This window comes from Dromiciops gliroides, chromosome 1 (assembly GCF_019393635.1).
Source record: "Dromiciops gliroides isolate mDroGli1 chromosome 1, mDroGli1.pri, whole genome shotgun sequence".
Taxonomy (NCBI): domain Eukaryota; kingdom Metazoa; phylum Chordata; class Mammalia; order Microbiotheria; family Microbiotheriidae; genus Dromiciops; species Dromiciops gliroides.
Window position 1 is genome coordinate 74913353 of NC_057861.1, and position 14512 is coordinate 74927864.

The 14512-nt window shown below is 38.9% G+C and overlaps 1 protein-coding gene across 1 annotated transcript in view; it reads right to left on the reverse strand.

Annotated features, from left to right (window-relative positions):
* Window positions 1-1300: 1300 nt before the first annotated feature.
* LOC122745649 (zinc finger protein 420-like) overlaps window positions 1301-14512 on the reverse strand; it is a 49887-nt gene continuing 36675 nt past the window's right edge. Inside the window, exons 8-9 of the mRNA XM_043991052.1 lie at window positions 11566-11664; window positions 1301-4601 (exon numbers count right to left, since the gene is read on the reverse strand). Coding sequence (XP_043846987.1) covers window positions 3064-4601; window positions 11566-11664 — 1637 coding nt within the window. The 3' untranslated portion in view covers window positions 1301-3063. The remainder of the gene's footprint in view (window positions 4602-11565; window positions 11665-14512) is intronic.

The following is a 14512-nucleotide window of genomic DNA, read 5'->3' on the forward strand; positions in this document are numbered from 1 at the left end:
GAAGGAAGGAAGGAAGGAAGGAAGGAAGGAAGGAAGGAAGGAAGGAAGGAAGGAAGGAAGGAAGGAAGGAGGGAGGGAGGGAGGGAGGGAGGGAGGGAGGTTATAAAGAGAAAAGAAAAGGAAAAAAAGAAGGAAGGAAGAAGAGGATCACTACAACTTTTTTTAAAATGTTCTTTTGAAAAGGTGGAATGCCAGAATCACAAACAAACAGGAAATCTGTGAAAGTTACATACTTAATTTATTATTAAAGAAAGCTCTACATAATAAAAACTCAAAGTTTCACATACAATCTTTGTTCTATTCTACCATGAATATGGGAATGTCCATTTTATTTGGTGCTGATACAAACATTTTAAAAATAAAGTGCTATAGAATTTCAACTACCATTTCTATGCAGATGATTCCAAATATCCTTCCCTGAACTCTCTTATTAGCCTGAGATATTCAGCATGGTTTTACTGAGTGAAAGAAAATGAAAAACATACTCAGTTATTCAATTTGGAATCAGAGGATCAATTTGAATCCCAGCTCTACTTTGTACTACTTATGTGACCTTTAACCTCTCTGGACTCGTTCCCTTATCAGCAAAATTGAGGACCTGAACTAGATCAGGGGTTCTTTTTTGTATTATGGACCCCTTTGTCAGTTTGGTGAAGCCTATGGACTCCTCAGAATAATGTTTTTACATGCATAAAATAAAACACATAAAAGAAATAAAACATGAAAATATAATTATCAAACTATTAAAAGAAAGCAAGTTCACAGACCCCTGAACCCTAATTTCTGAGGCCTGTTAAAGCTCTAAGTGCTATATTCTCCAATTGCTGCTGCTTGGCTCTTCTGATCTTACCTCAGGTTCCATTATTTATCTATCTGACTTCCTTATTTAGGTGGCAGCTCTATCATTTACCCATTTTCTCATGCTTGAAACCTTAGTGTTAGCTTTTCTCACTCATGTGTCATATCTAATCTGGTAATAATTCATATGCATTCTAAATCTTCAACCTCCTTTGCATCAATTCTGGTAGAGATGGGCCTGATGATATTATTTCAGGTACAATATTAGAATGAGACATCACTGAACAATTAACCGAAGGGGTTTTACTTGGACATAGCATAGAAAGGATACCAGCAAGGATGCAGTGGCACTTAGCTTCAGCTCTGGTGGACACAGCCTCTGAGTCCGGTCATTGAAGCAGGTGACCAGGAAGCCAATACAGCCAGAAGATACCAGGAAGCTGTGTCAAAGGAGGCAGGATCCAATGAGGTCCCAGGAACAGCTCTGTCACCTTTTAGGGAAAACTGATCCATGTTAGGGGGTTCATGAGAGGCATGGGCCTAACTCATGTTGGGGGTGCTGGTAGGGGAAGGGGAAGCCTGGTAGATACAAATCCTATCGTAAAATCCCTCTTTTCCAGTCCCACAGGGGTCATTACCAACTCCCAGGTCCACTTTATTGACCCAACAGTCTACCAGCTTCTAATCTCTCTCTCTGTTTCATTCTGAAGCCAGAAAAATTTTCCTGAGGCACAGGAAAGCATGATACCTTGTCAAATCACTCCTTTGCTCAAAACCCTTCCTAGGCTTCTGACTTGCACATACCAACTTAAAATTTCTTTGCCTGGCATTTAAAACTCTGTACATTCTTGTGCTACTCTCACTTTCCAGCCTTATCTCATTGCTCTCAGCCATATTCTACTCTCCATACTAGACTACTTTCCTTCCTTCTTAACAAAATCCATGCTCTCCTGCTTGAGATTTTCCTCATGGACATTTTTCATTCCTAGAATCTTCTCCTCCCCCATCCCCACCACTAGCTGAATTCAGTCCTCTACCTTTCTCTATCCCCAGACTTCACATACTAATGCATCCTAATTATACATTTATATATAATTATATGTTCCACATTAGACTGAAGGACCCTTTGGGACAAGGACCTAGTCATAGCTAAATTTTCTATTTTCCCCAGCTTAGTACAGTATTCTGTGAATAAATAAAACACCCTTGGACTTGGACTTCTGAAGGTCACTGATTGAATTCCCACTAAGTAGAGAATAGTAGTTACAAGCAGTATTTGTATTTTACAAAAAAGAGCTATTTAACCTAAATTAGTCTACAATTATCTAAGGACATTTAAGTTCCAACAGGTTAAGTGATCTGCTCATGGATAGTCACACTGCTAGTCAGATTAGGGATTGAGGCCTATGTCTCCTGACTCCAGACCCAGTGCTTTCCCCATTACACACACCATTCAGAAGCAGCCATGGTATAGAGGATAGAAAGCTGGTGGGGAACCAGGACACCTTGGTTCCAGTCCTGCCTGTAACATATTGTCTGTCACTACAAGTTGCTTCACATTTCAGTGTTCTAGATGAGAAGAGACTGACCTGCATTCCTGCCAGGGGCTCCTTCTACCAAACAATGAAACTACAGGTCTAGTCTCTTTCTTTCCCACATACAGAACTCAGTGCTGTGCCCCAAAGGAATATAACAGATAATTAAGACAAAGTCCCAGGTCCCCAAGAACATAAAGCAACTCAAAAGTTGCCAAGTGGAGCAGTAAATACAAAGAGCTACTGAGTGGGAAACCCCAAATCCCAAATGAGGAGGACTCCTGAATTTTAATAAGTCTTTGTGAGGTAAGTACTATTCAGCTGTAGGAAAGTGACCCCAGATGGCAGCCTCTAGGCCTCAACTCCTAGTGTGCAGCAAGGTACAATGAATGGAAAGGAGTTCCAAAGGCACCTGGGCAAAAATGATAGGATTGAGCGGCAACAGCTTTTATATCATTTTCAAATGGCAAGAGGTTCTGTGGGGTCTCTGAACACCAGAGCTGCTTCCTTTCTCAGCTTCAGTCAGTCATGGTATAGACAAATCACACTCTGCCTGAATAAAGGTGTGGACATGTCTGGTTAAGTCTATCAGGGTTTGCACAGTGATCCAGTCTCTATATATCAGGAAAGGTACATATCTCAGGAGCTGAGTCATGTGACTGATGCAGCCCACCCTACATACTGCATGAGGATATAAATTGGACAGATTACTTCTTGAGTTGTCGGTAAATCATGAAGTGACAGCTTTTTCACAGGGCCCCTCTCCAATATGAACCCTCTGATGTTGAATGAGGGATATTCTGTGACAAAAAGATTTCCTACATTCTTTACACTCATATGGTTTCTCTCCGGTATGAATTCTCTGATGTGTAAGAAGATGAGAGCTCTGACGGAAGGCTTTCCCACATTCATTGCATTTATAAGGTTTCTCGCCTGTGTGAATTCTCTGGTGTCGGATAAAGCAAGAGTGTACACTGAAGGATTTTTCACACTGATTACATACATATGGTTTTTCTCCAGTATGTACCCTCTGATGCCGAATATATTCCGAGCGTCTACGGAAGGCTTTCTCACATTCACTGCACTCATAGGGCTTCTCTCCAGTATGAATTCTCTGGTGCTGAATAAGGGATGCACGAGCACTGAAGTCTTTCCCACATACATTACACTGGAAGGGCTTCTCACCATTGTGAGTTCTCTGATGAAATAGAAGTTGTGAATCCTGACGGAAAGATTTTCCACACTCATTACATAAATAGGGTTTCTCTCCATTATGTGTTCTCTCATGTTTAATAAGGGTGGACAACTGGCTAAAGGTTTGTCCACACTCATTACATTTAAATGGTTTCTCTCCAGTATGAATTCTATGATGCAGAATAAGAGATGAGCTCTGACTAAAGGCTTTGCCACATTCATTACACTCATAGGGTTTCTCTCCAGTATGGATTCTGTAGTGCAGAATAAGGGATGAACAGGTAGTAAAGGCTTTCCCACATTCATTACACTCATAAGGTTTTTCACCGGTGTGAATTCTCTGGTGCCGAATAAAAACGGAATGCTGACGGAAGGCTTTTCCACATTCTGTACACTCATAGGGTTTCTCTCCAGTGTGAATCCTTTGGTGTGTGCTAAGGTTAGATAGCTGGCTAAAGGTTTGCCCACACTCATTACATTCATAGGGTTTCTCACCAGTATGAATCCTGTGGTGAAGATTAAGGGCTGAGCTTTGACGGAAGGTTTTTCCACATTCGTTGCACTCATAGGGTTTCTCTCCATAGTTAATTTGATGATGTCCAGAATGGGTTGAGCTTTGCCTAAAACCTTTCTGATATGCATTACGTTTACAAAATTTCTTTCCCCCTAGTTCCTTCATTTGGTCTGAATCTTGTTTGAAGCTTTCATTAATTTTATCATATGGCTGTGTTTTCCTTCCAGAAAGAACTCTTTGATGTCCAACAGGGTTTGACTCCTTTCTGAAGCTTTTCTGAAATTCATTACATTCTTGATGTCTTTCCCTTGTGGGGGATTTCTGGTGTACCGCTGTCACTGGCTTGAAACCCATGGTCTGTGGAAAAAGTTTTCTCAGTCCTTCTGTTAGATATTCCTGATTTTTCTTTGATTTGTCTTTATGTTTATAGACTTTTTCATATGTGGATTTCTTGGGAAGGTACCCTGTAAATCTTTGCAAAGCAGCTGCTTGTAATTCCATCTTCTCAGGAGTTTTCTGCTTTTGAGACAACCTCTCATTCTCAGGCCTGGTCTCAAAATCTGTAACAATGAATTTAAAGCATATATATTACCTGTTCTTCAGGAATTTGCAGGGGTAGGAACAAGACAAATCTAATCTCCTGGGACGCTTGGTGCTGAAGTATTTCAGTGCTAGTATCATAGTCTCAGTAGAGCATGGAAAAGAGGAGTAAAATGAAGAGATGATAACAGACACCAAGGCTGGATGAAGCCAGAGAATAAGAGCCCAAGGAGGAAGGGGAAAGTGTAAGAAGGGGAACAAAAAGAGCTGAAAGATAACAAACAATGAATAGCAATATCAGAGAGGTGAACTGGGAATAAGGGAAAAGAAGCTCTTGGGAACCATGGGCAGAATGATTGAGAAGGTAATGAGCTAAAAGTATAAAAAGCAAGAGTTGCATTACTAGCACATTGTTGATGGAGCTATAAATCAGGACAACCATTTTGGAAAGCAATTTGGAATCATGCAAATAAAGTAACTAAAATGCCCATAAATTTAGACCCAATGTTTCCATTGCCAAAATATTTATAGAAGCACATTTTATGATAGCAAAAAATTACAAACAAAGTAGGTGCCCATTGATTAGGGAATAAACAAACTGGTATGTAAATGTAATGGAATATTACTGTGCTATAAGAAATGAATGTAATGAATATGGAGAAACTTGGAAATATCTACACGAACTAATGCAGAGTCAAGTGAGCAGAGCCAAGAAAACAATATAAACAATGACTACAACAATGCAAATGGAAAGAATCACTACACATATACACACACAAAAATCAAAAGTGAATGTTATAAAAAATATAAAGAACAAGCAGGGCTTGAAAGAAGAGATATGAGAAGAAACTCCCACAAATGTACATATTTTCACACTTTTTTGATGTACATTAATCAGTTATGCTGATTTTTCCTCTTTTTTTTTCTTTTTTGTCTTATAAAATACTATTTGTTATATGGAATGGCTCTCTGGAATGGATAATTTTACACTTATCTGGCATAGAAGTGACTGTAGTCAAGACAGATTATAGAAAACAAACCAAGAAACTACTAGAATTAATTGAAAACTAATTAATGGAAAGGATACTGGGGAAAACTATGGTGATATAAAATAAGATATCAATTAAAACTTATTTTTCAAAAAGTAGATAATGTAAAATTATAAAGAGTTTGTGTACTGTAAAAGAGATATGAGAAGATAACCCCATTCCTCTCCTTTGCAGAGGCAGAAGATGCATAAATGGTATACACTGCATGTATTTTCAGATTTTTTTCAACATATTAATCATGTTTACTGATTTTTTTTTTGCTCTTTTTCTTTTTTGTCTTAAAAAAATATAACTAGGGGCAGCTAGGTGGTTCAGTGGATAAAGCACTGGCCCTGGATTCAGGAGTACCTGAGTTCAAATCCGGCCTCAGACACTTGACACTTACTAACTGTGTGACCCTGGGCAAGTTACTTAATGCCCATTGCTCCCCCCCCCCCAAAAAAAATATATATACATACATATAACTATATATATATACACATATGAAACTATACGTTATATGGGGATGATGAAGGGGAATTATGATGATAAAAAAGATATCAATAAAAACTTATTTAAAACAAAAGTGTTGCATATGTCCTTCCTTAAAACCTTATCTATACAGTGTTATGTTTATATATAAACTTGAGAAGGATGAGCATAGGGAGAGGTACTAGACCTGACATTTCATTATTATAGGGAATTCCTGGATAAGAAAATTCCTTCTACACTAATGCATTGTTGGTGGAACTGTGAACTGATCCAACCATTCTGGAGAGCAGTTTGGAATTATGCCCAAAGGCCATAAAGCTGTGCATACCCTTTGACCCAGAAATACCACTATTAGGTCTTTTTCCAGGGAGATCATGGAAAAGGGAAAAATACCCACATGTACAAAAATATTTATAGCTGCTCTTTTTATGGTGGCAAGAAATTAAAAATTATGGGGTTGCCCATCAATTGGGGAATGGCTGAACAAGTTGTGGTATATGAATGTAATGGAGTTCTATTGTGCTGTAAGAAACAATGAGCAGGAGGAGTTCAGAGAAACCTGGAAGGACTTGCATGATCTGATGATGAGTGAGATGAGCAGAACCAGGAGAACATTGTACATAGTATCAACAACATTATGTGTTGATCAACTGTGATAGACTCGATTCTTCTCAGCAATACAATGGTACAAGATAGTTCCAAAGGACTCATGATGGAAAATGTTCTCCAAATCCAGAAAAATAAAAGAACTATGGAATCTAGATGCAGATTAAACCACACTATTTCTATTGGTTTTTGTTGTTGCTTTTCTTTTTTGAGGTTTTTCCTTTTTGCTCTGATTCTTCTCTCATAACATGACTAATGCAGAAATATGTTTAATGTGATTGTACATATATAACCTATATCAGATTACTTGCTGTCTTGGGGAGGGGGGAGGGAAGGGGGGGAGACAAATTTGAAACTAGAAAGCATATAAAAACAAATGTTGAAAACTATCTCTAAATGTAACTGGAAAACAAGAAAATATTTATATGAAAAAAAGAAAATTCCTTTTATATGCCAAAGAGATCATAAAAAAGGGAAAAGGACCCACGTGTACAAAAATATTTATAGCTGCTCTTTTTGTGGTGGCAAAGAATTGGAATTTGAGGGGATGCCTATCAATTGGGGAATGGCTAAACAAGTTGTGGTATATGAATGGAATACTACTGAGCTATAAAAAATGATGAGCAGGCAGATTTCAGAAAAACTTGGAAAGACTTACATGAATAGATGCTGAGCTAAATGAGCAGAACCAAGAAACATTGTACACAGTATCAACAACATTGTGTGATGATCAATTGTGATAGACTTAGCTCTTCTCAGCATTATTACAATGATCCAAGACAATACCAAAAAACTCATGATGGAAATTGTTCTCCACATCCAGAAAAAAGAACTATGGAGTCTGAATGTTTGTTGTTTTTAAGTTGTCGTTGCTTCTTCTTTCTTGAGTTTTTTCCCTTTTGTTTTTTCTCTCACAACATGACTAATGTGGAAATATGTTTAACGTGTTTGTAATGTATAACATATCAGATTGCTTGCTGGCTTTGGGAAGAGGGAGAGGAGGATGGGAGAAAAATTTGGAACTCAAAATCTTACAAAAATGAATGTTGAAAACAATCTTTACAGTAATTGGAAAAAATAAAATACTATTTTTTAAAAAACTGCCAATGAAATCAATGGCTTCTGTGAAATACAGCATTAGAAAATTGTTTAGAAAAAATGAAAGGTTAAGTGACTTTTCTAGGGTCACAATGGCCAGTATGTGTCAAAAACAAGATTTAAACTCAGGTTCATGACCCCAAGGGTAGCTTTCTATTTACTGCGCTCTTTTGACTGAAGTCTTATGTTTGATAAACACCTGTTAAACTTAAGTATTGGGAGGCCAATAAGGAAGAATCAATGTGGAGAAGGCAACATTTCTTAGAACGAAAACAAGATACACAGGCAGCAAGGAAAATAATGGAGACAGCCATATAATTAGTTTAACAAATAGGAACTGACTGGGAAACTAAAATAGCAGAACTAAATTCATACAAATACACTAATGTTAAATGCTAAAATATAAACTGGGTGAAATGGAATATTAAAAGTTAGTAAAGATCATGTATAGTGGGGTCCCCCAGAGACTCAGTGGAAGAAAAATGAAGTTACAAAGTCTATCCACAGAATGTATAGGGATGGGTTCTCTAATGTGACAGAATGTATAGGGATCAATGGTTCTCAAGATTTGGTACAGCAACTCTTGGGGGTCCCCAAGTCCCTTTCAGGGGGTTCTCAAGGTCAAAACATTTTCATATTTATATTAAGACATTTTAATTTCTAATACAGTAAATGTAGGTAGATATGTAACCCATATAAACAAAAGCTCTTGTGGGGGTTGGTTCCTCAATAATTTTTCAGATTCTAAAGGGATTCTGAAAACGAAAAAGTATGAGAACCAGTTGATTAAAGTAACAGAGTGAAAACATCACTTGAGAGGAGAATTTTCCAGGAACTGCTAGTGGTAGAAATTCTATACTTAAACAAAATTATCTAGAAACCAGCCCCAGAGCTCTTTATCTCACTCACGAAGTTAGGAAGGATGAGATGAACACATAAAGGAAGGCTGGGTCAGCTGCCAAATTCAGACAACTGCGCATAAGAAGGGCCTTTGGTTACCTAAGAATTCTTTTTTGCCCAGTCCTGTGACTTTATCAGTTGTTAAAACAAACCCCATGGTGTGGAACCTCCTTTCACAGATACAGATCAGCTACTCTTCTGTAATGTCTTAGTCACTTGCCCTTACTCAAACCCAGTATGTTTCAGAAGCTGAATGAACCCAGAATTTCCTAACTCAAAGACCATCTATCTTATCTACCTATCTATTATGTCACATTTCTTCCTCAGCCTAAGAACAACAACTCACATTTCTCTAGTGCTTTAAGGTCTGCAAAGCATTTTCTTCCCAAGAACCCTGTGAGGTAAGCAGTCCAAGTAGTGTTAGACCCATTTTGCCAATAAGGAAATTAAAGTTCTAAGAGCTTGAGTAATTTGCCCATGGTCACAAAGACAGTAAGTGTGCAGATAATATTCAAACCCAGGTCACCTAACTTGATCAAAACCCTTATGGGAACAAGATGTACAGGAAACACCTGGCCTCCAGTATTTGTTCAGCAACTCCAAAGGTCTGCAGGCATCAGTAAAGAGAGTCCTGAATGAGAGTTGAGCCAGACAAGACCAGGGCCTCAATCCCTGCTCTGCCCCTCAATAGCTGTGTGACCCTGACCAAACCACAGAACGAACGAAGGAACAAACAACGTTTGGTTTATGAAGTACCTACTATGTACTTCCTATGTACAAACACGGGGCTAAGCCTTGGGGATATCAATAGGAAACCCCTTGAGAGTCAGTTTTTTCATCAGTAGAATGACGAGGTTGGACTAGATGATTGAAAAGATCCCTTCTTATGCTAAAGCTCTGATTCTAAGTCATCCTGAGTAAAATATAAGGTCGTAGTAATCACAAAGTTATTAGACGGGGGTGTCATTTTTGACTCAGGTGGCAAGTACTAAAATCAGTGATTAAAGCAAAAATATCTACAGTTCAAAGTGGCCTACCTTAAGAGCCTTCAATTGCCCGAAAAGCACAGTAGGCATGGAAGCCAGCAAATTGGATCTGTAATTTCAGTTTAAGGATTGGTTCTGAGGCTGGGCCAGTTGTAGTGAGGCATGAAACAGGCTGAGCATAAGCCAAGGCTGGATGAGATGCCACTCTTTCCTGTTTGGTGGCCTGCCTTTTACTTTCTCCTCTGGTGCTGCCTCTAACTCCATCATCCTCTCCCTCTGTCTCACAGGAAAGCAGATTCAGGCTCACTTTGGGGCACATGATTATTGAGTGTTTTTTTTTTCTTTTTTGCCAAGCAGATCTAGTTTAATTAAGTAAAATAAATGAGTATGGTGTATTCCATTGTGCTCAATCTTTGGTGAGAAACACAAAGTCAAAAGCCAAAGGTGAGGGATGAAAGGATAATCCCAGGATCCTAGGTTCTACAGCTGGAAGAGATCTAGTCCAACCCCTTCATTTTAAAGATTAGGAAACTGAGACCCAGTGAGATTTAATTACTTGTTCAACAAACTAACACAGGTAATGTTTGTATGGTGACAAGAATTCAGAGTAAGAAGGCAGTGGGGGAGACAGTCCAGTGCTGTAGGAATTTTTGGACATCTTAATTTGTAGCCCAATAAACCTCAACAGAGAAGTCTTCAGACAAAGTTTTCTGTGAAAATTCTCTGACAAAGTTCTCAAAGGGTCACTGGGGTTGACTGAAGGCAGTGCTGGTTATCTGGGTGGTCATTACTAAGAAAGCTACCCACGACTGGGAAGCCAGGGTATGATCTGATACCACCACCTTAAGAAAGTCTAGTAATCCTAACAGTTCACACATACTGAGCACTTTAAGATTTACATAGCTCTTTTCCCACAACCCCATGAGATAGGTCATACAGGTATTATTTATTATCCCCATTTTACATTATGGGAAAACTAAGGATCAGAGGGGCCAAGTGACCTAAGGGTCATGCAGCTGCTAAGTCTCAGAGTCAAACACAATAGTCAGTACCTCCAAGACCAATACATGCCAAGGATCAGATGCTGGGGCTCAAACAGAGCCACAGCATGGCAATCTAACAAAGGAGATTTGATGGGTTTCTTAAAAGTGAGAAGCCCGCAGAGTATGTCATGGAGAATGCAAATAACATAATTCAAATCAACATTTATTAAGCACCTGCCTCTCAGCATAGTAGGCAAGACTGTAAGTTATAGCAAGTTACAGATGGTGCAACGGTGGAAGCAATTGCTCTTTCAGAGGTTCCCTGTATCAATGAAACCACAGGTCCAGGCCCTATTCCTATCCCTATAGGCCAGGCACTGGGTTACAAAAATGAAAAGCAAACAGTCTCTGGCCCTACTGAGTTTATATTCTCCTGGGGAACACAACATGTATTCAAGTGCCACTGAACCTCTCATCTAATCTTAATTCCTGTAAAATGAAAGAGTTAGCCAAGATGCCCTCTAAATTCACTCCCAGCTCTACATCCTGTAATCCCGTGACTCTTTGGATCAGCATCAAGTCCTCCAATGAACTTGCCCTGCATACACCTCTTTTACTCTTACCACTCTAGCAACTCCCCTCAGCCCCTCTGGATATAGGCAGGGCTGGTGTGGCTCCATCCACTGCCTTAGCTTGCTCTCTAAAGAGTTCAGTTTTCCTGTTCTACTTCCCCAAACAGAGTGACCTCCTTTAAGGCAGAAACTGTCTCTTCTAATTACAGTAAACCTGAATCAACAATCATGCCCAATATCCTATTAAACATATCTGAGATGCTCAGTAAAGAAGGGCCTGTTCAATAATTGAATGAAGGAAAGGTTTTCACATACTCACCTGAATAATCACCTTTTAAGGTCACTTGTGTGTGCACAACCCATGGCTCTTCCCCTCGCTCCAGCTGGGAGATCACATCAGGTTTAGATACTGGAAATCCTGCTCATAGGGAAAGAAATGATGTCTGGTAGTTTGTCCTACATACACAGAGATGTCCCAGCTTAGTCCTAGACCTTAGATCTCTAAGAGAACAGGTAGGGGAGAGGCTATGAACAGCAAGCCCAGGGAAAGTCTGGTAAGGTTTTAAGGAATATGCTGCATGCCCTCTGAGGACTACACTTCCATATGGGAAGCCTTGAGGAACAAAGGAAAAAAGGGAAGGGAAGTCTGGGCACAGAAAACAAATAGTTTGTGCGTTCTCTTCCTAAAAAGAGGATGGGAAATTCCCACCTCTACATACATCCAATTCAACAAGCATTTTATTAAGATCCTACTATGTTTCAAGAACAATGCTAGGTGCTGAAGATACCAAGACAAAAACAAGAAGCTCCTGACCTCAAGTTGCTCATGACCTATGGGAATAGGGAACATGTGCACAGAAAGGTAAACATAACATACATACATGACAGATATGAAGTTATGAGATGGGCAGAGAGAAGCCTTAGCAACTGGGAAGGATTAGAATTAGCATCCTTCAACAAGTAGTACCTGACCTGAGCCCTAGAGCTAGGGATGAATTCCATAATATTGAGGTTAGAAGGGAATGAATGTCAAAACTATCTGGTACTGGCTAAAAAATAGGGTGGTAGATCAATGGAATAGGCTAGACTCAGGAAATGCAGTAGTAAATGACACTAGTAATGTAGTGTTTGATAAACCCAAAGACTCCAGCTTCTGGGATAGGAACTCAGTATTTGACAAAAACTGCTGGGAAAACTGGAAGATAATATGGCAGAAATTAGGCATAGACCAACATCTTACACCTTATACTAAAATAAGGTCAAAATGGATACATGATTTAGACATAAGAGGAGATACCATAGGTAAATTAGGAGAGAAAGGAATAGTCTACCTGTCAGATCTTTGGAAAGGAAAACAGTTTTTGACCAAACAAGAGATAGAGTATGTTATAAAATGCAAAATGGATGATTTTGATTACATTAAATTAAAAATTTTTTGTACAAACAGAAGCAATGCATCTAAAATTAGAAGGGAAGCAGAAAGCTGGGAAACAATTTTTGAGGCCAGTACTTCTGATAAAGGCCTCATCTCTAAAATATATAGGGGACTAAATCAAATTTATAAGAACCCAAGTCATTCCCCGATTGAGAAATGGTCAAAGGATATGAACAGGCAGTTTTCTGATGAAGAAACCAAAGCTATCTATTCCCATATGAAAAAATGCTCTAAATCTCTAATGATTAGAGAGATGCAAATTAAAACAACTCTGAGATACCACCTGACACCTATCAGATTGGCTAAAATTATAAAAAAGGAAAATAATAAATGTTGGAGAAGCTGTGGGAAAATTGGAACACTAATCCATTGTTGGTGGAGCTGTGAACTGATCCAACCATTCTGGAGAGCAATTTGGAATTATGCCCAAAGGGCAATAAAGCTGTGCATACCGTTTGACCCAGCAATACCACTTTTGGGTCTTTTTCCCAAAGAAATCATAGAAAGGGGAAAGGGACCCACATGTACAAAAATATTTATAGCTGCTCTTTATGTGTTGGCAAGGAATTGGAAGTTGAGGGGGTGCCCATCAATTGGGGAATGGCTGGACAAGTTGTGGTATATGAATACAATGGAATACTATTGTGCTGTAAGAAATGATGAGCAGGAGGAGTTCAGAGAAACCTGGAGGGTCTTATGTGAGCTGATGATGAGTGAGATGAGCAGAACCAGAAGAACATTGTACACAGTATCATCAACATTGAGTGTTGATCTACTGTGATGGACTAGATTCTTTTCACCAATGCAATGGCACAGAAGAGTTCCAGGGAACTTGTGATGGAAGAGGATCTCCAAATCCAAGGGAAAAAAAAAAAAAGAACTGCGTAGTTTAGATGCTTAATGAACCATACTATTTCTTTTGTTTTTGATGCTGTTGTTTTTTTCTGTTTTGAGGTTTTTCATCATTGCTCTGATTTTTTCTCTTATAACATGACTAATGCAGAAATATGTTTAATGTTATTATATGTGTATATATATATATATATATATATATATATAACCTATATCAGATTACCTGCTGTCTAGGGGAGGAGGGGGGAGGGAGGGGAGGGAGGGAGAAAAATCTGAAATTGTAAAGCTTGTATAAACAAAAGTTGAGAACTATCTTTACATGTAACGGAAAAAAATAAAATACTTTATTAATTTAAAAAAAAAAAGAAGGGAATGAATGCACTCTAGCCATGGAGGACAGACTATGCAAAGGTATGGAGATGGAAGATCAGGTACAGGAAACTGATGAATAGACTTTTCTGCCTGGAAAGTCAAGTAATCTTCAATAAACCTGGAAAGCTAGGCTGAAGCCAGACTGTAAAAGGCTTTAAATGACAGAGAGGCATTCATATTTTATCCTGGAGTCATAGGAAGTCACTGGAGCAGAGTGACAGGATCACATAATTGTTTTAGGAAGATCAACTTGGAAGCTGTGTGGAGGATGGATTAGAGAGGAGAGACGCTGGAGGGAGACCAATTAGGAAGCCAAGTGATGGAAACCTGGACAAGGTGGCATTTGTATGAAAAGAGAAAAGAAGAAAAATACAAAGATTAAGTGAAGGTTGAATCTTTTCAAGCCCATCAGCATTTATTAAGCACCTACTACATATCAGGTACTGTTCTAGTTTCAAGGAGACAAAGACTTTGTCCTCAAGGAGCTCATATTCAACTGGCAGGGTTCTTGGTGGCTTCTAGACACATTACTTCAGATAGATATGGAGTACTGGAAGCAAATGAGAAGGGTGTTTTGTGTCCCATGATGGCATCTAAGAAAGGCATG